The following is a 19,641-nucleotide window of genomic DNA, read 5'->3' as shown; positions in this document are numbered from 1 at the left end:
CAAAAAGGCGGACATGAGCGAAATGACGGCGGTTTCGCCATGTCTAATCTTATTGCCTTGTTCTCTTTCCTTTTTGTGCCTTTGGGTCAAGACCTTGGTCTTTTTTGCGCCCTGGCGTTGACGCTGCCAGCCATTTCTTTCTAGAAGATCGATTTTACCATCGGGGCGTTTCTTTCTTTGTAAGCTCCGAAACAACCGGGTCTTGTCATGTCATGGTCAATTTCTCAATGAGCCTCCCTGCCAGCCAGTCAGTCATACATGCCGACGGTTGGAAAAAAAGGCAGGACTTGCAGTTCCGCTGACAAAACTTCCAACTGTTGTGTCCCAATGTGAATCGTGTATGAGTCGTGATTCGCCATCTTCTTGTCCCTGACCCTGATGGGTGGGACGTCAAGGTCTTGTCAAAGACTTGAACTTGAGTTTTCATGATGGAGCGGGCCTCGCTGATGAATCATTCGCCAAGGGTGTTAGTCTAGTGTTGCACGCCTTTGGTTCTGCGCCGCTCGTTGGTCCAGAGACTGAGAAATGACACTCCCCCCTTCGATCGGTCTTGGGTAGAGCCCGATCCCGATAAACAAATGGTCAAGAGAGTTTTCGCCGCTGATAAGGGAATCCCGGTGACTATCAGCGGCCGGACGAGCGACGATATGGCGTCAATGCCGGCTACTATGAGAAACTCCTGGCCCGAGGTTAATGTTAATGTTTGATGTCGCGATAAAATTCACAGTTTGCAAAGATGGAAATATGATCAAGTGATTGTTTTTGAATGTTTTTATCATTTGTTTTTAGACTTTGTAAGTCTCTTTTTGAACTATCTATCTGATCGGCTACCACTCAACCTTCTGTTGGGAGCGGCACCTAACCATGATATTATATCCAATTCCTCATTGCCTGGTACAATTCTCTGTCTTTCTTTATTCCTTCAGTTGTAGTAGAGTGGTGAAAATCCGTAAAAGTCGTATCCTTTAAATATGAAAAATGCTTTTTTTGCTGTATCCCAAAATCCCTTTCTCGTGGTATCCCTTTGTATAACAAAAAACGCCAGTGTAATGCCCGCCCATATCACTTTGTGTGTGAAACAAGTCGCTAAAGAAAATTACAATTCATTCATAAGACGTAGAGTCAGAGTAAAACCCCTTGCTTTAGTAGACCGAGATGGCCGACACAAGCCTCGCGGGACTGCGAGGTGGCAGGTAGTACTCCTCTGCGTAGAGTGAGTTGGAATCTTCTTCTTGTTGTTGTTGCGATTGCTTCTTGGCGTCCTTCTCGTTGAATGTGAGGATGGCTTGAGGGGGCGATGGAGGCATGGAGTCCTCGTCGGAAGAGTCTGAGTCGTGGTCGACAAGCTCGGGTGGTGAGCTGGAGTGAGAAGGTGTTCGGACAAGCTCGAGCTGAGCGTAGTCCTCCTCGAGGTCATCCTCTTCCATGTCGTCTTCGATCTCGATATGGCTGATTCGGGGGCTCATGGCCTTGATGGGAACTGAGGGAGTGTTGGACATCTCAATGTCCTCATCCTCAGAGTCGTAGTCGTCAGAGTCAGAAGAGTCGGAGTCGTAGTCATCCTCGTCCTCCTCCTGGACGACCTCGTCGGCCCACTGGACTCGTCGTTCTTGCTGGGTGTTGTTGGCTCCTCGGACGGATTGGTTGAACCAGCGTTCTTGTTCACGCTCGGCGTCAGCAAGCTCAAGCATCAGAGAGTCGAGAAGGTTGGCGTGGCCGACGAGAAGGCGGAGGTCGTGATCAGCCTGGGCAGCCTCTCGAGAGAGCTTGGCCCGAGCCTTGTGGGCGAGGTAGTAAGTTTGTGTGACGGACATGTTCTTCTTGAGTGTGGACTGGTGAAGAGAAGAAGTCTTTGAGGTTGTAAATGTCGACATTGTGAGTAGTGGCTCCAGTGTGTGTATATATGTATGTTGTGAGTCAAGGCAGCGATCCCGATTGCGGCAGGCTTGAATTAGCGGCCGGGGGTGTTCGGTGGTGACAGTGACTTGATAGATTGTGTGATAAGGGACTAGCACGATGAGTCCTTGTAGTAGTAGTAGATAAGATGAAACAGATTGTGGTGTTAAAGCCAAGACTGTGGAGAAGATGTGATGATCTTGTAAATCTTTGTTGTTGCTGTTAATGATGGGAGACGAGATGGATCTTGGAACGGGGGGAAGCGAATCTTTTAACTCGAGTTGATCCTTTACGGACTTTTCACCTTGTCTCAAGCTTCCAAGGGCGTGGACCATGGGGATTACCAGTTATGCCCGACACGCCGCTTGGCGGACTTTGCACACGCGGACCCGAGGAGTGCGAGAAATGTCCTGGCAGGGGTAGACAAGTTAGAACGCAAAGGGGGGTGTGGCTTAGTGATCGGTTGACAGGGGTATGGTGTGAGTGAGCGGATGACTCTTTGTCACCGCGAAGCCGCGAAAGCTTAGAAACCACCGACTCTAACGGTACCTAGATTTTCACATGGTCTGTCTGCCCCTCTGCCCCTCTACCATGTGCAGACAGCACAGACACGTATACGATGCGTCCGTCTCTGCGTGTCTCTGTCTCACGACTCCGGCCCCGACCTGGCGGACCTTGCGGAGGCCCATGTAAATGCTCGGGCTTGGGTACTTCGGTCAGGCCGCCAGATTACGGGGTAAGACCAGGTACCTTTCGCGCAAAGTGTACCCGAAACGGAGTCGCGTTATGCCTTTATCCTAGGTTTTTTGGTTTCTTTTTTTTTCTTATCCTGGGTTTCTTCCATGTTCTTTTATCGCTGTTATCTCAGTGACTGCAAGTTCCGTGTCTTCTACCACCATCCTTGGATTTCCGTTGATTCAGGTCTACGCCATCAGCCTCAAACGACACGTTCGTTATTCTCCATCGGTTGAATGAATGGCGCAATTCCAAACACCGAAACATACGCCAACTCAGCACAACTCAAATTGAAGCGCTGTAAGCATACTTACCAAGTAATTGACACTCACTGCCCTGTCTACAATCTCGCACAGGGCTGGCGTAAAATGATTCATAATCGGGGTAGGTGGTTGATTAGCAACCCTGTGCCTTAGTGTGTGTCTCTACCCAATCAGATCTGGCTATTCGTACATGTCCCTTAGCTCCGAGGGCGGATTTACAAGCATCGCCCTTCTGAAGTGTTCCCTACAGCGAGGTGGAGGCTTACAGTTAGACCTAACGCTGGTGCGAGTGCGATTTCTCAGCACTTGATCAGTTACAACGCGTAAAGTTTAATCGTTATTCGTTATTACGCCCTGTCGGTGTTTAGACAGTCCGACACGGCGGTGACTCTTTGGATGCAGTCAGTGAATCAATGAATTTCCTTGTTGGGATAGCTGCTTGAATATCGCAGGATGACTCTTTTGCTTTTGCTGGCTCGGCAACAATATCAACTTCACCGTTTGGATTATTGACAAAGTCCAATCTATGTATGTATGCATCCATCAATTCCTAATTCAAGACATTCCCCTGCGTCCCGTGCCCGTGCCTGTTTGTGCTTGTGCTTGCCGTCCGTCCCATCTACTCAAAACCTGATCCTCCGTTCCCGTCACGATGACAAGGAGGATGACCTCCAAAAAAAGAGAACTCAAATACCTTTACTAATTGCTGAGGCCCCCTACATTAGCACTAGGCAGATCAAATCACATATCGCATCACAGCACAGTAAACACTAAGAGAAAAAAACACCAACGCTTATTATCAATTGACCACTTATTAACAGAGCCAAGCTCGTGATGATATTACAGTGTGCACCCTTTCAACGTAGGGCAGTTTCACATAGCGGCCGACTTATAACCTCCGCATTGTGTATCCCCTATTCGCTTCGCATCATGTACCCTTGCTCTTGCTGAAGCCCAGGTAACTCCGCCTCAATCGCTTGTCAAGCTGTCATTAGCCAAGCCCGTAAAGATTCCTACAAAAGGGATAGCAAAGCGAGAACGAGTATCTGTAACCACTGGGAGCTCACAGTATCCGGGGTTATGGCGCAGTCCGCGGGCCACATCTTGATACGTGTGTATGTACGTACGTATCATTTGTAGGGCTGAGGTGAAGTTGACCTCCTGTCGGGATCGAGTTAAACACCGAGTTATGCTTTGTACGTACGGGCCAATGGTTGGCAACTGATCACCATCATTTCTCAGCCCAACAAATGATAACAAGCTTACACAGCCAAGCTTTTGCTACAGACAGCTCATCTAACCTAAGCGTTGTGGCTGGCTATGAAGCTTCCCTGAGCTGTTGATAACCAGGCAACTTAATTCCGTTTTCGTCGCATAAGGAATTATCCCACGATCCCATCGCGTTGCTGGGCCATTTGTCTTTGACGGCTGCCTGTCTCTACGGGTAATCATTAGGCATCTCTTAATGATGCGTTAGTTTCCAGGCACGTAGTTGAAGCCTATTTCCACATCCTTGTTCAGCTCTGAAAGTGCCGGTAACGCAACTCATCACGATATGACCCGACTGTCCGTAGTCAATATTCGTGACCACAGCCGACTCGGCTACGTGGCTTGTGAATCGGTTCAAGATGTTGCCGAATCTTACTTGACAAGATGATAATGTCCATGTTATTGCCGAATCATCAGTGCGGATTCCCGAGTTCACCGAGCTAGCCCATCAGTCACTTCTGGGTGTGTCTCCGCATGCACGGTTTTTACACGGGATTGACATTAACAAAAGAGTCACACCTTTTTTTCTCTCTGCTTCGTCTCGTCTGAAACTCCGCTTTTTTCTTTTTTGTGGATATTGGTATTTTCGTTCTTTTTCGCTTCCATCACCAAGAGTGGCTACCCATTCTACGGTACTCGTACCTCGCTAATCAGATCACAACGGCATGTTCGGCGGTACTCTTGAACAATGGGTCCCGTTTTCTTTCTTTTTTTTCTTGTTGGGCTGAGTCTTCCTGGGTTGGGAGATTCCCGAATCGTTCCTGACAAGCCGAATGCCGTTTATTGGATGCAAGACTCCTTCGATTCATGTTCCTGTAACCTTCAGCCCAGCCCATGCACCGAAGGTTGAAGAGAAGGGCGCAACATTGCGTCCCTCGGATTCGACCGAACTGTTGCTGCATTTGCGTCTGCATGAGAACCCTAGTTTGGGAATTTGAGGATTGATTTGATACCATTTTGAGTCATCAAGCCATACCGTAACGTATTCTCAAAAGGGTTTAACACGGCAAACCAAAGTCCGCTTGTTACTGTGCGCAGAGAGGCTGTAAATAGGTGACACGCAGACCGTAAGTTACTTGTCCCTTTTGACCGCTGGTCTGGTTAAGGTTGTCCACAATACAGTCAGCACCGCATCTTGAAAGAGCGGAGATTGGTGTGTTGCACTTCAACTGCACATTCACGGTGTAAAAAAGCCCGTCAGTCAGCGCCCGCTATAATTGCTACTACAATGTACTTTTTATCTCAGGTTCAGGCTGAGAGTCAGGTTTAGTCAGGCTCAGGTTCAAGAATAGGCGTAAGCCGGTGTTAAGGATTTAGCATTAACTTTGATGAGGTTGCCGAATTGGGTTGTTTTAGCGGATGGTCCCTTAATCTGCTTTGTCAGTCGGTTTTTGGTTTCTTGCGTCTTCTTCTCGGCCGAAGTTGTCAAGGGGTGTGTCTTTATAACGTCTGCCCACTTATCTCTCGTAACACTGCCTGGTTTTTCACACCTTGATTCCTAATGCGATCGATAATTGCTGCTGAGTGAGAAGCTTCCACAGGCTACCATTCGAGTTTCTTTTATTTACCATTTCTCGCTGTGGATTGTATCATGATTGCGATGACGCGATACAGATAATTGTCAAAACCACAACATGTATATACGCCTTTGGTGAAGGCTTCCATTTCCCTCGTGACTCTTGCGGAGATTTTTCGCATTCGGATCTATCAAAGTCTCCGTTGCCGACCCGAGCGAATCCTTCCACTTCCATTCTCGCACACCCGCTGATCAGAGATCTAGTTATCTCTGGAAGAGTCACATCACAGCAAACCCACGGAGGTTCATAATGGCCGATCTGCCGGCAAAACGTGGGGAAGCGAGCGAAGGCATCCCACGTTTATTTCCTAGTTCCGAAGGATCCGTCGCATTCATTCACACTCATTATCGCAGTTTAACATAAAGCCGCAAATTCCGTTTCATTGACGTCTTTGAAGTTTGACTGGGGCTAGCTTTCAAATTGTCAGGATATCGCACTGATACCAACAAAACAAACTTGCGGAAGCTTGATTACGGGCGGCTCGGCACATGCCAACCGTCGTCCCTCAACTCAAATAGATGGATGACGTGAATACTCAAATCAAGTTGAGCATGTCATTTTTAATGAAGACAAAATTACAAAGCAGGCCACAAAAAACAACACCACAGCCGTGCGTTGTCAGGCACGCGAGTTCAAAACGCCACAAAACTACGTCGTCGAACCCAAAGCCACGCGCTCTGGTTTTCCTCGTTTGGAAAGAGATCATCTATCGATCACATATCTCGTCTCGATACCCAGTAATCGCGGACCAAATCCCCCAACTCTAACTGTTACGAACACACTTTGCCATCCAGTCTTGGCTTTGTGGGAATATACGTCACTTTAGGGTATGCATCGATCTTCCAAAACTCCCGATCCAACCATCTAGTCCATCGCTAGAACTTCTGAGGCGATTTTCGTTCGGATCGGTCCCCTCAGTGACGCAAAACCGACTCAAAATTGTGAAACACGGACTCGAATGGGAAAAAGAAAATTCTTTGTTTAATGGGTCAAGACGCTTGGTGATGCATACACATGGTGTTTTCGCAGTTTGGCAAAAACCTGACTGATTAACATCAGCGAGGGCGCAGACGATGGATAGAACGGCAATGTCGACCGCCCAGCAATTAGTGTCAGTGCGGTATCGGTTCTATTTGTATTAACCTTTTCCAGGCGATTGGAAATGCTGATATGACGCCAAAAGATCTTCTGTCGCATTTCTTGAACGAGCAACAGTGCTTACGAGAGTTATCACAAGCGCCCGACACTATTCCAGTCATATTCTTCAGCAACCTCGACAGCTCGAATCGAAAGCTTGATTCGATCAGGTCAATTCAAGGGGCCCTTTGGTAGGGTGCTAGTTCCTCACGCTATTCCCCAAACCCATCTCTTGATGCGCTTGCTCTTGGTGTTGACTACACAGCCAGACAGCGTGTGGGAAGAAAACTGGGCAATCAGGGGTGTCTCGTTTGAACCCACCAGAGAACAACACATCAATTGCATTATTTATCATAAGCGCCTTTGAGATATGATGAGGACTGGTGATCAAATCAACATCTGAGGATGACTTTGCTTTCGTAAAAGGGTACATACACTTACTATAGGTTAGGTACCGTACCAGCCGCAACCAAGCTCTGGCTACAACACATCGATGTTAAAGTAGACTGCATACCGCAAAGGAGACAATATTGTAAACAGGTAAGACTACAAGGATATTGTAATTACCATGAGGTGAATGAATGGCAGAGTAGTGACCGGTATGCTGGAATGTGGGCAATATCGTGGACATTACATGGTGTTTTCTGTCAAGCTGTTATTAAATGCAACAGGTTTCCAACTATAAGCACACTGCTTTAAGGCGTAGTAAATTGGCCATATCAAGACATAAAACTCTACATCTACAGCTTACTCTAGTGTTTATTCAATAGAGCTTACTGTGTTAGATACGTCGTTGTTGGGTTTTGCACATGGCGTAGTAATAACTATGAATCGAGTATAATACACATAAGCCCAACCATGCAGTACCAACTGAATGGTTGAGAGATACCCATGATAACGTGTGGGTGAGTGCTTATACATACGTTGGGTATAACGAGAAAATAGTTCCCTTCTCGAACCAGTCTTTCCTTTAGCAATCTAGATGGTGCAACCTTTAGAATGTTTCGTGTCACCACCAGCAGCACTTGACAGCATGTATTATTAGTACATGCTTTGAAAATCATACTGAACAGAGATACGATCTATATCTGAATACAGTCTCATCTGTCTGCAGTCATAATACCGAATCTGGCCAGTAGTCTTCTCGACTGGTCATTGAACTAGGTGTGTGTCTATAAGTCTGATATGACCATCGACTGGTATGTCAGACACCACTTGAAAGAACTGTCAGCACCAAGCAAACAATTATAATCACCGTCAATATCACTTATCTATCACATAATAAAGCAACTCATATACTTGCATGACTCTCCAATACACTCTAACACATCCGCCTCTAGGTTAGCAGACTAGGCGAGTCACGCGACATCAACTAAGTCATGTCATAACTACACAATAGTAAAATACATATAAAAACTACACTGCTCGTATTTCCTAAAACTAAAACAGTTTCTTGCACCAGCTGCATCACCATCTTACAGTCTATAGAATTATATACTGATTATTTAGGCAACCGGCCATAAGAATAACAATAAGCCCCTATGGTGTAGTGGTTTATCACGCAGCTCTTATATATCCAGGACTATTTGGAGATATGCTGAGGTCGCGAGTTCAATCCTCGCTAGGGGCACCACTTTTTTGTCTTTCCTTGTTTTGGTAGCATGGGGATATTGAAGGGATCTCTGTTTTGTGTTTTTAGATGTAGTTGGTGTTGTGGTTGCGGATTGGACTGGTAGCCTTTGTGAATGATGCTTCTTCAAGTACTGTAGTCTGATAGCGTTGTTGAATGATATGGCACTCTTTTTCTTCCTCCCTTTACTAACATGGTGTTGAAAAGGGCTTTGGAACGAGTTGCATGTTTAATTGTATCTAGGTAGGCAAGGTTAGTAGTAGTTCGAGGTTTGGTTTGTGGCTCTGATGATCAGACGAGTGACCAGTTCCAATGAACATGCAACAACCAGAGAGAACTCGGCCATGAAAATAGTATTAAATGACATTCACTTTTGTCTATTCATCTCAACATTACATCCAAAAAGATTAAAGCAATGTTACCAGATAGGATCTAATTAGTGATATACCATTGACCCTCTCACGACAACTTAGGTTTCCCAACATATACGGCAGCTGCTGCCTAGGATAATGAACTCTATCATGAGGGTAAGTCTGAATGTATATGAATAAGTGGCTGGCCACTCTACTTCTGAGGTCATTTTTCTACCACCTAATTGACAATGTCTCCTGTCAGCACCAAAATACTCATACTATCCGATACCCATGCCTTGAGCTTCCAATCAGGGGCGGAGCCTCTTGAGAATTTTGACATGGCCATTCACTGTGGCGATCTCACAAATGACTCAAAGCTTAGAGATTACAAGGCGACGATCCGGCTTCTTGAGCAAATCAACGCTCCTATCAAGGTTGCGATTGCAGGAAACCACGACTTTACCCTTGACAACAGGGTTTACGAGCAGAAGATTGAAGAATCCTGTAAAGCAAGCCAAGAAGATATCAGCGCAGATATCAAAGCTGAATATGGCGAGTATGGAGAAGCTAAACAGCTACTGTTGGATGCGAAGGATTGAGGTATCATCTTCCTACAAGAAGAAGGAACACACCAAATTCGACTTGATAACGGCGCACAACTAAAGCTATACGTGAGCCCGTACACGCCTTCGAATGACAACTGCAGTGGCTGGGGCTTCCAGTATGCCGGCGCCCACGACTTTGTTATTGAGGAAGGAACCGACATCGCTATAACGCATGGCCCGCCGCATGGCATCATGGATACGACTTCAAAAAAGGAGCGAATTGGGTGTCCCCAGCTGTTTGCTGCAGTTGCAAGAGCTCAACCAAGAGTTCATTGCTTTGGACATGTCCATGAAAGCTGGGGTGCAAGGCAGGTCTCGTGGAGGCCCAATATCTCAGAAAAGCCCAACCATTTCAGTGACATCGATAATAATAAGTCGCATGTTATTGAGAGCCTCTCACGATTGAGGGGCTCAAAGTTCGGCTCCCCTGGTGATAAGAAGGAGAGAGAAGACAAGATAGAGCGCTACAGGTTGCAGCGGTACTGCGAGATTGACAAGCGACCGCAACTTGGAGAAACCATGTTTGTTAACGTCGCGCTTATGGCAGCTGGGAAACTTAGTCAATTCCCTTGGGTTATGAACATTGACTTGGACGGATATGATCAAGGCAACAAAGAGAAACGGAAGCGAAAGGCTTTCGATGTTGGTCTTACAGCACAAAAATATACTAAAAAGAAGAAAATTTAAATCGCTGTTCTACCAAGACTATTCCATTAATGTTTTAATCCACTCGCAACTTTTGCTTGGTGCGCTTTCGCTTGCCTCCAACTTCTCTTCCTTCTTCCACCTCTAACAAAGCCTCGCGCTTCTTCTCCGACACGAGCTTGAGCGCATCGCGAACCACACGTGTTTCCAGGTTGACGCCCTCTTCTTCCCAAGCCTCCATGTCGCGGCCCACACGCTTCTCGATTGTCAGGGCCAACTCCACGTCGCGCTGTCCCACAAAGCTGACAGCCTCACCCTTGCGGCCCGCACGGGCTGTACGACCAACACGGTGAATGTAGTCGTCGGGGTCACGAGGGAGATCGTAATTGATAACGAGGCTGACTTCAGGGATATCGAGACCTCTGGCAGCGACGTCGGTTGCTACGAGAATACGAGCTGCTGAAGCACGGAAGCGGGCCAGGTTGTCGATTCGTTGCCTTTGGGGCAGTTTGGAGTGTAGAGACGTGACTCGATGTTCCAGCATTCGAAGTAGATGGTGAAGGTAATCGGCAGTCGAAGTTCGGTTGCAGAATAGGATAACAGTCTTGTCGACATTGGCCTCGGTGAGTAGGAAGGTATGGAGGTAGTGTTCTTTATGCGTAACAGGAACCTTGATGTACATCTGCTTCAGTGTTGCAGGAATAGCCAGCGTTTGTGTGTCAACCTCGCAAACAAATACTGGCTGCTTGCCCGGCTTGATGGGCATGTCCTTCAAAGCGCGGACCTCAGGGGTAATGGTAGCAGTGAAGAGGAGAGTCTGCCTTTCAGTGGCTGGTGGCAGAACAGACAGACATTCCTCTACATCAGGAAGCATACTGCCAGGTCCAGTAGCGTTCAAAAGTCGATCAGCCTCGTCAAGAACCACATATCGAACTCTCCTCAATCCACAGATTGTGTCCTCTCCCGAAGTGCGAATGTGATCTGCCAGACGCCCTGGAGTTGCAATTATAACGTGTGGTCGCTTTCCAATCTCAATTGCCTGTGTTCGCATGTCTGAGCCTCCAGTCACCAAGATGGCCTTGAGACTTTGAGGAGAAGAGATAGCCTTGAACTGCTCAAAAATCTGAAGTGCCAGTTCTCGGGTTGGTGTCAAGACAACAGCAAAGATGGCAGTGGGATCTTCGGACCACTTCTGCAGAATAGGTACGGCGAAAGCCATTGTTTTACCTGAACCTGTTCTACTGCCACCAATGCAGTCTCTTCCCTTCAAGATCTCGGGAATACAGCCCTTTTGAATACCCGTAGGTCTCTTAATAGCCATATTTTCTAGTGATTGGACCAGCCATGGTCGCACATCGAGGGCGGAGAAAGTGGTGTTTGGGTCGGTAGGAGCTTGAATTGTGTTTTTGGGTGCGACTACAGGCTTTGCTTGAACTTCCTTTTTGTCTCCTGGAACATTTCGCTTAATTCGAGAGGGCGCTGCAATGGTAGACAGCACTCTCTTCAACTCCTCATCATCGTCGTCGTCGTCGTCGTCGTCATCGTCATCCTCGGGCTCAACTTTTCCAGCCTTATCCTGGGATATTTCTGCGGTTCTGCGACGCTTTCGAGATACGCCGCTGTCGAGGTAATCGGACTCGTCAGACGATGAGGCGGCACCAGACAGGATTTCTTCGTCTGATGCCGAATTCGCATGATCTGATCCAATGGAGGGCGTCATGTTTCGGGGTTTACGAACTGCAGGAGCTGATAAAGTCCGTCCTCATGCAAGCTTGCGCCAATGCGAAGTTCGATTCGATGGGACCTGAAATTTTTGGCGGTGACTGGTGTCGTAAAATCGTGGGACCCTTTGGCCCACTTGGAACCCCACATGCAGATGTAGACGCGCGCTTACAGCATGAGAGGCACTAAAAAAGCACTAATCACTTGCTACTTATATACGTGGATGATCAAAGGAATGATGCAAAGCCCGAATGCTTTGTAATGCAAAAGGCAATGATTCTCTGTGTTTTGCATGTTTCACAGCAAGTGTTAATACACACATTTAATGCCGACAATCGGCGTCTGTTTTGCGTTGTCAAGTGTGAGATCGACCATCAAATGCGACAAGGTCTTTGTGGCGAATAGGAAGACATGCCTGGGATGTATTCAGCTGTAACGCTGCAGCAGTTGCGTCTTGGATTCTTACTCGCTGATCGGACATGTCAACATCATTTGTTTTGATGATTGATCGATTCCTGTAATATGTCAGGACACTCAGTCCATATGTATGTATTCAGGGGCTTCATGACATGGAGGCGCTTCTGATTTAACTCCCCAATAGTAGAGAAGCCCCGCTGAGTGCCGTAATCCGATGAGAGTTTTTGAAACCATGATGCAGAAGAGGGCTTGGACAGGTTGACAGGGTCGTCGGCACATGAATGAGACCAAGTAAAACAAACTGTAGAGTACATATCCAAGACATCAAGGATTGGGGGCCAGAGCTCAAAACCTGAAATTCGGTCAATTGTGACGACGAAAATGACGATGCGCGTACCACCACCAAGTCACATATTCAATCTTTGCGTTTATCGGTCTACGGATTTTCTTTCATCTTCTCGTATTGTAAGCTCTTGGCTTTGGGTAGAAGTCCGTCCATGAGTCGAGTCGATCATATTATCCCCACCATCCAGTCTATCCATGCTCATTGATCATTGTTATAGGCGACTAGGGTGATGCGTTTGGACTGTTGGTTATCGACCATCGGTAGTACCTCGCACATCGTGAGGACCTCGGGCATAACTAGCAGCCATCGCACCGTGCTTTGTGCTTGTATATACCGAACATAACATTGAACTTATTATCGTACGCGTGTATACAAGAATTTGGCGAGAATCTGAGACATGACCCAAAACCACCAATCTACGGATAGTCCGTCTCTCAGGGTTAGGCTAGTCTAGACAGTAACAGCTCAAGCTTCATCCCCACTCAAGCCTAGCGCCCAATGCTTACAGGGAAGTTGAACCGCTCAACGCCCCTCGCGCCGCAGACAAAGAGGATGAGCTCAGGTACACTGCAGGGGCCTGAGGGGCATCTTCCACTGAGCTCGAGGGGTCGTAGGTGCCCAAGCGCCCCCGGCTCCAGCTATCCATCAGTTCAGCACAGGCAGTCACCTCAGTCACAAGCCCACTCAAGGGACCCGATCCAATCAATGCATCTACCGTGAACGCCATAACCAGCTTACGCTTCCTCTCTTCTCTCATCTCTTGGTCTCGTCCTCTCATATGCTTACTCTCACGCTCTCCCTCATCTTTTCTCCTTCTCCTAATTCCTCTCGCCTCGGCTTCATTTACTTAACTCGACGACGTGTCGTTGATTGACACGCTTTTTTGTCATATTGGACCCTGCAACTGCAACGCCTTAGCTTCTGTTCTGGGTCTTACTACGGAATACCCAATAAATACTTGCATTTTATATCCACCCGCCTCAAGTCGTCCTTTCCCCGCTCTTTTGCGTGGGCTGTTGTTCTCGTGCGCTTGCCTCGCCTTCTTCGACAACGACTTTTGTATTTCAGTCTCGCTTTGATAACTTTCTTGATCAGTTTCAAACGCTCGTTGTGTCTTTTATCCAACTTTCGTCATCATCAAACTCTAAAGTTGCTTGGACGTTTCCCCTGTATCTTTATATTCCATACATCCGACGACGCTGGCCGCTCGACGACTTTGCCGCTACAAACCCGATATCCGAACCGATTGTCTCCAATATTACATATATTGCCTTGGGAGACGCCTTTGGTCCACCACAAGCACGACATCTTCTGGCTACGACTATTCTCTCATACACGCCATCCATAAGCTGTAGTGACCAGCACGATCCTCAAAATGGCCGACCAACAGCCTCAGGGCAATGACCCAACTCCCCAACCTGTATGCTCCAGTCCACCATACATACAGCTTGATTTACTTACTTACAAAATCATAGCAACAATCCGCCGCCCCTACTCCGATCTCTCTCCCAACACACAACTCTGGCCCCTCGCCCGTTCCTCTTCTCCGACCTGCCATTCCTGGCGCAAGAAATGGCGGAGCTCGCACACCGAGACTTGGTCTTGCTATTCCCCCATCACCCAATGCCAAACCAGTAGGCAACCAACCAATAGCCGCTCCTTCAAGGCCGCCTCTGCCAACACTGCATCTGGCAACTCCCATGGGCAGCCAAGTAGCTCCCCAAGAACAACTCCCTCGATCTCAGTGCGTCACCCAGGCATCGGCAGGCGGCGGTAGCGAGAGCAGTGCTGCTCACTCAAGGTCTGGTAGCTTCGGTCCCCTGGATGGTCGGGCAAGCAACCCCACTTCTGCAGGATCTCAATACTCAGCTCTATCCTTCGCCTCTCAGTATGGCATTGGTGTATCAAGACCTCAAGGAACCCCAGACCCTGTGTCTGCTGTGGGATCTATGTATTCTGAGAGAAGTGAAGGTGGCGTTTCTATGGAGCGTGACGGAAGCTTGCAGGGATTGGAAGCTTTTGACAAGCTGACTATCGAGAAAGCCAGAACTCTTGATGTCGATGATCTTGATGAAGAGGGTTGGAGAATCGCCAGTCTTGAAAAGAGAATTGTCGAAATTGGAAACCTTGGTGAGGGTGCTGGCGGCGCCGTCACAAGATGTAAGCTCAAGGGTGGCAACACTGTTTTTGCTCTGAAGGTGAGACTGCTTGAGATTTATGCGCAGGCAGTTTGGTTACTAACAATATTTAGGTCATCACTACGAATCCAGATCCTGACGTGAAGAAGCAGATCCTCCGAGAGCTAGGATTCAACAAAGAGTGCGCTTCAGACCACATTTGCAAATACTATGGTGCATTTGTGGACCCATCTACGGCCACTATCTCTATCGCCATGGAATTCTGTGAAGGTGGCTCACTCGACAGCATTTACAAGGAAGTGAAACGCCTGGGAGGCAGAACCGGAGAGAAAGTGCTGGGTAAAATTGCTGAGGGCGTTCTCGGTGGTTTGACATACCTGCATACCCGACGAATCATTCATCGAGATATCAAGCCTTCCAATATTCTGCTGTGTCGAGACGGTGCCGTCAAGCTTTGCGATTTCGGTGTCTCGGGTGACTTTGGTACCAAGGGCGAGGCCAATACCTTTATCGGCACCAGTTACTACATGGCCCCTGAGCGTATTACAGGCCAGTCGTATACTATCACCTCGGATGTCTGGTCAACAGGAGTTACTCTCCTTGAGGTCGCCCAACATCGATTCCCATTCCCCGCAGATGGCACTGAGATGCAACCACGCGCCAACCTCATCGATCTGCTTACCTACATCGTCAGGCAGGATGTGCCAAAACTGAAGGACGAGCCTGATATGGACGTGTACTGGAGTAACAACTTCAAATACTTTATTGAGTGCTGGTAAGTCATCTGAACCTCAACTATGTGCTCACCTGCTGACATTATTCAAGCTTGGAAAAGCAACCCAACCGCCGAGCTAGCCCCTGGAAGATGATGGAACACCCATGGATGGTTGAGATGCGCAGCAAGCGCGTTAACATGGTGAAGTATCTTTCTTACGTCTGGGGTTGGGGAGACCAGCCCAAGGACTCTTAGAAGAACTCACGAGTTGCTCAAGCCTCTGACGAGCAGAACTTCAACCCAGCCCAAGAAGGACAGGATGCCGAGGAACCGCAAGACACTCAAAAAGCAGAGATTGCTGAACAAGTAGTTGGGATGTGGGAACAGCTTGGGTTCTTCAATCGAAAACATAGCTCTGAACCGTGACCGCTGTTTCTCATACCATCAACCGAAACGGATAAGACTATACTTTGCGGCAGCAGTTTTACCCACGCTCACGGTGACGCAAACAAAGTTGGGCCTTTGTCGCGAACATCTTTTTACTGCTCATCTCAATATATATCCAGGGTGATGACCTGGGGGGTTCGCAATCACATGGACTTATGAAGAATTTTCGCGTCTCGAGAATATGGAGTCATAAGTGCCTACGACGTCAACAAACTTTGAGTATCGGATATTGGTCAAGAATGGGTTGTGCGACAGTGTATTAAAACTTGACAGATTGCGCATAGGATAGATGCCGTGTCTGACCACAAGCGTATCATTTTTATTGTATTTTCCCACTTCAGTAGATGGGTATCAAATTTCTTGGCTATATGACTTTCTCTGCATAATTAAATCCCAAAATCAAATGCATGTACTCTAAGCATTCTTCTAAACTTACTCGGAATCCGCAGGCGGGTCTCCCATCAGCTCACGCAGGGCGACAGTTGCATATGCACTGCGTCCAAGTTGGAACTTGACAATTACTGCGATCTTGCTGGGCTCCTGAACAGCAGGAGTAGCCTCAGAAGTGTTCTCTGAAGGACCAGTCTCTCCTTCACCGGCTTGACCACTTGCATCTGTCATCTCAATCTCAGTGCTGTCCTCAACCTTGGCCTTTTTAGCCGTCGAGTCGGACTCGGCATCGTCTCGAGAGCGCTTTCGGTTGGCTGACTTTGAGGCTTTGATGTTATCCAGATCGGTCGGGTGCATCTGCTCCGTATCGTCGGAGTATGCGCGGACCTCGGCGGAAGGCGTGGCGAGGAAGCGGTTCATTATCTTGCGGTATCGACCGGGCAGACTGAATTCACGACGCATACGGCGCATCTTGTAAGGGTCGAGGTTTCCGTTCTCGTCACGTCCCATAAACTCCTTGTAAAACTCGCCCATATCGTTCTCAGGGTAGACAACGTCGTAGCCTGGCGTGGGCAGTACGATGTCAAAGATGGTGTAGTTGCCGCTGGCTGCTTCCTCGGCTGTAAGTGGGCGAGCGCGAACAGGAGTGTCCTCGTCGTCCTCAACAGGGTTGATGATATCGTCGCCGTCTTGGTCCTGGCCGCTAACGAGGGGAGTGGTCTCCGCCGGCGCAATGATGAGGTCGCCGGGAATGACGTTCTCGCCGTGGAGCTCCCATCGACGGCTGACAGCATGGTTCCAGACGTATGACTGGTAGGCATGGAGATACATTGAGCGAAGGCCACGGGTAATGTGAACCAGAGACCCAATGAAATCACGTCGAGACTGAGCTCCTTGTCGGTTCAGATGTCTAAAGATACAATTCTCGGCAGAGAATCGTCGGGGCATGATGTCAATAGCACGTCTAACGTCCTTGTTTGTGAGGAAGAGCATGCAGGCTTGGTTTCGTAGGTATTCGTCTCTCTTGGAAGGCTCTTCAGGGATCTCGCCCGCCTCGGCCTTTTGCGCGATCTCGTCATCGTAGTGGAGTAGCGATTTGACTGCCTCCTCGTACTTGTCGCCCAGAATAAGTTGGCCAATTTGGTGAGTGCCAACCTCGTGGGTTCCAAATCGCTGGTGACCGAAGTAATTGATCCAGCCGTGTTCGTTCATGTGGCTCAAGGAAGAATCAACATTCTTCTTCAGCTTTTCGACCTGCTCAGCGATAGACTCGTCGCTGTTCTCGCCAACCATCTGACAGCTCTTAATAGCAATGACGAACTCGTTACCGAGAAGCTGACCAAGGTAAATTGGCTTATCCTTGTACTCATAATCACCAGTTGAGACGCCCCAGATTCTACCGTTGATACCGGCAAGGTTTCTAGGTCGCATGTATCGCACTGAACATCGCTGCACTGTCGAAGCTCTGCGGTCCTTGGTTCCGGCATATCCGATGACTTGAGGCTTGACCTTGAGAAACCGGGAGATCTGGTTGACTGCGTCCATGGTGTCCCGGTTCTCCTTGAAAAGGGTGAAGTGCAGATATTCACCAGCTGGCTTCTCATCGCGGGCACCACCGCCTCGGCCACCACCACGACCGCGCTTCTTGCTGTTGGCTTTTCGGGGAGGAATAAGAGTCGCGATAATAGCGCCGTCGTCGCCGGTGTTGGTGTCTACGCGCGACTTGAAGATACGTCGAATCTCCTGGTGCACTTGCCCTCGCTTTGCTCTGTCGTCCATGGCTTCTGAAGTAACTGTTTTTCTCTTATCGTTATCGGGACCTGAACCAGCCTTGTATACCTCGATCAGCTCCCGAGCGAAGCGCTGGTCGGTAAGGCCTTCGAGAATGGCAGCGTCCTCGGCTGAAACCTCGTTGACCTGCTCGGGCTGAGCAGCGGGCTTGGTCTCGGCCGCAGTTTCGTTCGAAGGTTGTTTCTCGGCATCCTGCGCAGGCTCTTCGTGTTTTGTCTCTTTAACTCCCGACTCACCGTTGGCCTCCTTCTTCGTCTCTGTCGCCTGCGATATTGTTAGCGCGTCAGAAAATCGCAATGAACGGCAGCGCTTACTGGTGTCTCTTCACCTGCGATGCCAATTTGCTGAAGGTGCAGAACCGAACCGTCCTCACTAATCTCGTTGACCTGGAAGTCTGAGAACCTGTGCCAAGTTAGTTCCCCCCAATTGCCGATCTGAAGATTGACTGGGCGCATACCTGGTGCGCATCTCACCAGTCCATGATATCGCCAATGGTGTTACGCGCTGGCTAATACCGATAGACCGGGTGTACGAGGTAGTACCGCGCGCTGTGTGGTGATTTTGTTCCGCCATTATGAATATTGCAGCTGGGATTGAGCTGTATATCAATATTGGTGCAAGGTTGCGACAGCTATGTTTATTTCGTCTCGATAATTGCTTGGTGGGGCAACTTTGCGATCTGTATTTTTTTCTCCGGCAGTATTTTGATAGAGGTTGATTGAGGAAGGCGGTGACAAGCTACATTGGTGAGCGGGTGTAATGTGGCACCTCAAATGGCAGGCGGTCAAAAATGGATTATGGTAGACCGACCATATACTTATCATTTGTTTAAATTTCCAGCGCAGGCGTTACAAAGTTTTTAATTGATCGCTGTAAATGGAAGCCGTCTATGTTGGAACAAGGTTTAAGGCCTCTTATTTCGATCTCGTATAGGCTTGGTCACGTTATTATACGCGCGAATCTTAAGTTCCCAGCCAGCATTACCTATGTGCAGGTAGGCTGTACCTGTCTCTCCATTGATGATCTATCTATCTACGCCTGATCTAGTTGCAGAGCCATTTCTGATAATAAAGACAATCATTATTAGTAAACATTGTTATTGAAAAGAGTTCAAACTATAGCTCAGTATGCCGATACCTACCCAGACTGACACAAGGATAAGATGTGGTAGTAGCTTGAGTTCGACTAGTGGAACATGGGGAAAAAGTGCCGAATGCCAGTCAGTCTAAGCAGACTGTATAAGAATGAAATCAGCTGAATGTCTTTTTTGAGACATTGCTGAGGCTGTTGAGGGTACGTTTAATAGATAGTTCATGTGGCATAATGGGCCCTGGCAGATACGGGCCTTTTCATGCATTACATATAATTGCCGCGCAAAGAGCGGTCATTTTATCAATCGATCAATCAAGCAAGTAATCACATCTTGACACTAATAAACCATGTCTCCTCCTCAACATTCAAAAGCCGGACGGACAGACCCCCTCTCTTGTGCGAGTCACTCAAGACTGAGAAAGTTGCCCGCATGACAAGTTTACTTTTAGAATTTGTACTTGCACTCAGATTGA

General features: G+C 48.1%; 6 protein-coding genes and 1 non-coding gene across 7 annotated transcripts; 3 read left to right on the top strand and 4 right to left on the bottom strand.

Annotated features, from left to right (window-relative positions):
* Nucleotides 1-1,142: 1,142 nt before the first annotated feature.
* On the bottom strand, nucleotides 1,143-1,874 carry FGSG_07298 (uncharacterized protein; the record flags this gene model as incomplete). The annotated part of the gene is made up of 1 exon (XM_011328741.1): nucleotides 1,143-1,874. The coding sequence occupies one exon, from the start codon at nucleotides 1,872-1,874 to the stop codon at nucleotides 1,143-1,145; it is 732 nt and encodes a 243-aa protein (XP_011327043.1).
* A 6,538-nt stretch (nucleotides 1,875-8,412) lies between these two features.
* On the top strand, nucleotides 8,413-8,507 carry FGSG_20667. Its single transcript has one exon. It is a non-coding gene; the product is annotated as a tRNA-Ile (tRNA).
* A 601-nt stretch (nucleotides 8,508-9,108) lies between these two features.
* On the top strand, nucleotides 9,109-9,459 carry FGSG_07297 (uncharacterized protein; the record flags this gene model as incomplete). Its single annotated transcript, XM_011328740.1, has 1 exon — nucleotides 9,109-9,459. The coding sequence occupies one exon, from the start codon at nucleotides 9,109-9,111 to the stop codon at nucleotides 9,457-9,459; it is 351 nt and encodes a 116-aa protein (XP_011327042.1).
* A 727-nt stretch (nucleotides 9,460-10,186) lies between these two features.
* On the bottom strand, nucleotides 10,187-11,855 carry FGSG_07296 (ATP-dependent RNA helicase DBP8; the record flags this gene model as incomplete). Its single annotated transcript, XM_011328739.1, has 1 exon — nucleotides 10,187-11,855. Exon 1 carries the CDS (start codon nucleotides 11,828-11,830, stop codon nucleotides 10,187-10,189), a length of 1,644 nt encoding a protein of 547 aa, XP_011327041.1. The 5' UTR covers nucleotides 11,831-11,855.
* A 465-nt stretch (nucleotides 11,856-12,320) lies between these two features.
* FGSG_13114 (uncharacterized protein) lies at nucleotides 12,321-13,485 on the bottom strand (the record flags this gene model as incomplete). The annotated part of the gene is given in 4 exon segments (XM_011328738.1): nucleotides 12,321-12,601; nucleotides 12,863-13,011; nucleotides 13,102-13,441; nucleotides 13,443-13,485. Coding segments are annotated over 4 exon segments (813 nt in total).
* Nucleotides 13,486-13,698: 213 nt separating this feature from the next.
* Nucleotides 13,699-16,118, top strand: FGSG_07295 (MAP kinase kinase MKK2/SSP33). The gene is made up of 4 exons (XM_011328737.1): nucleotides 13,699-14,015; nucleotides 14,071-14,793; nucleotides 14,847-15,508; nucleotides 15,559-16,118. The coding sequence occupies exons 2-4, from the start codon at nucleotides 14,578-14,580 to the stop codon at nucleotides 15,701-15,703; spliced, it is 1,023 nt and encodes a 340-aa protein (XP_011327039.1). The 5' UTR covers nucleotides 13,699-14,015; nucleotides 14,071-14,577; the 3' UTR covers nucleotides 15,704-16,118.
* Nucleotides 16,119-16,327: 209 nt separating this feature from the next.
* Nucleotides 16,328-18,649, bottom strand: FGSG_07294 (uncharacterized protein; the record flags this gene model as incomplete). Its single annotated transcript, XM_011328736.1, has 3 exons — nucleotides 16,328-18,340; nucleotides 18,391-18,478; nucleotides 18,534-18,649. The coding sequence occupies 3 exons, from the start codon at nucleotides 18,647-18,649 to the stop codon at nucleotides 16,328-16,330; spliced, it is 2,217 nt and encodes a 738-aa protein (XP_011327038.1).
* Nucleotides 18,650-19,641: the final 992 nt, after the last annotated feature.

Source organism: Fusarium graminearum, chromosome 4 (assembly GCF_000240135.3).
Source record: "Fusarium graminearum PH-1 chromosome 4, whole genome shotgun sequence".
Lineage (NCBI taxonomy): Eukaryota > Fungi > Ascomycota > Sordariomycetes > Hypocreales > Nectriaceae > Fusarium > Fusarium graminearum.
This window is presented reverse-complemented; position numbering and strand designations above follow the sequence as displayed.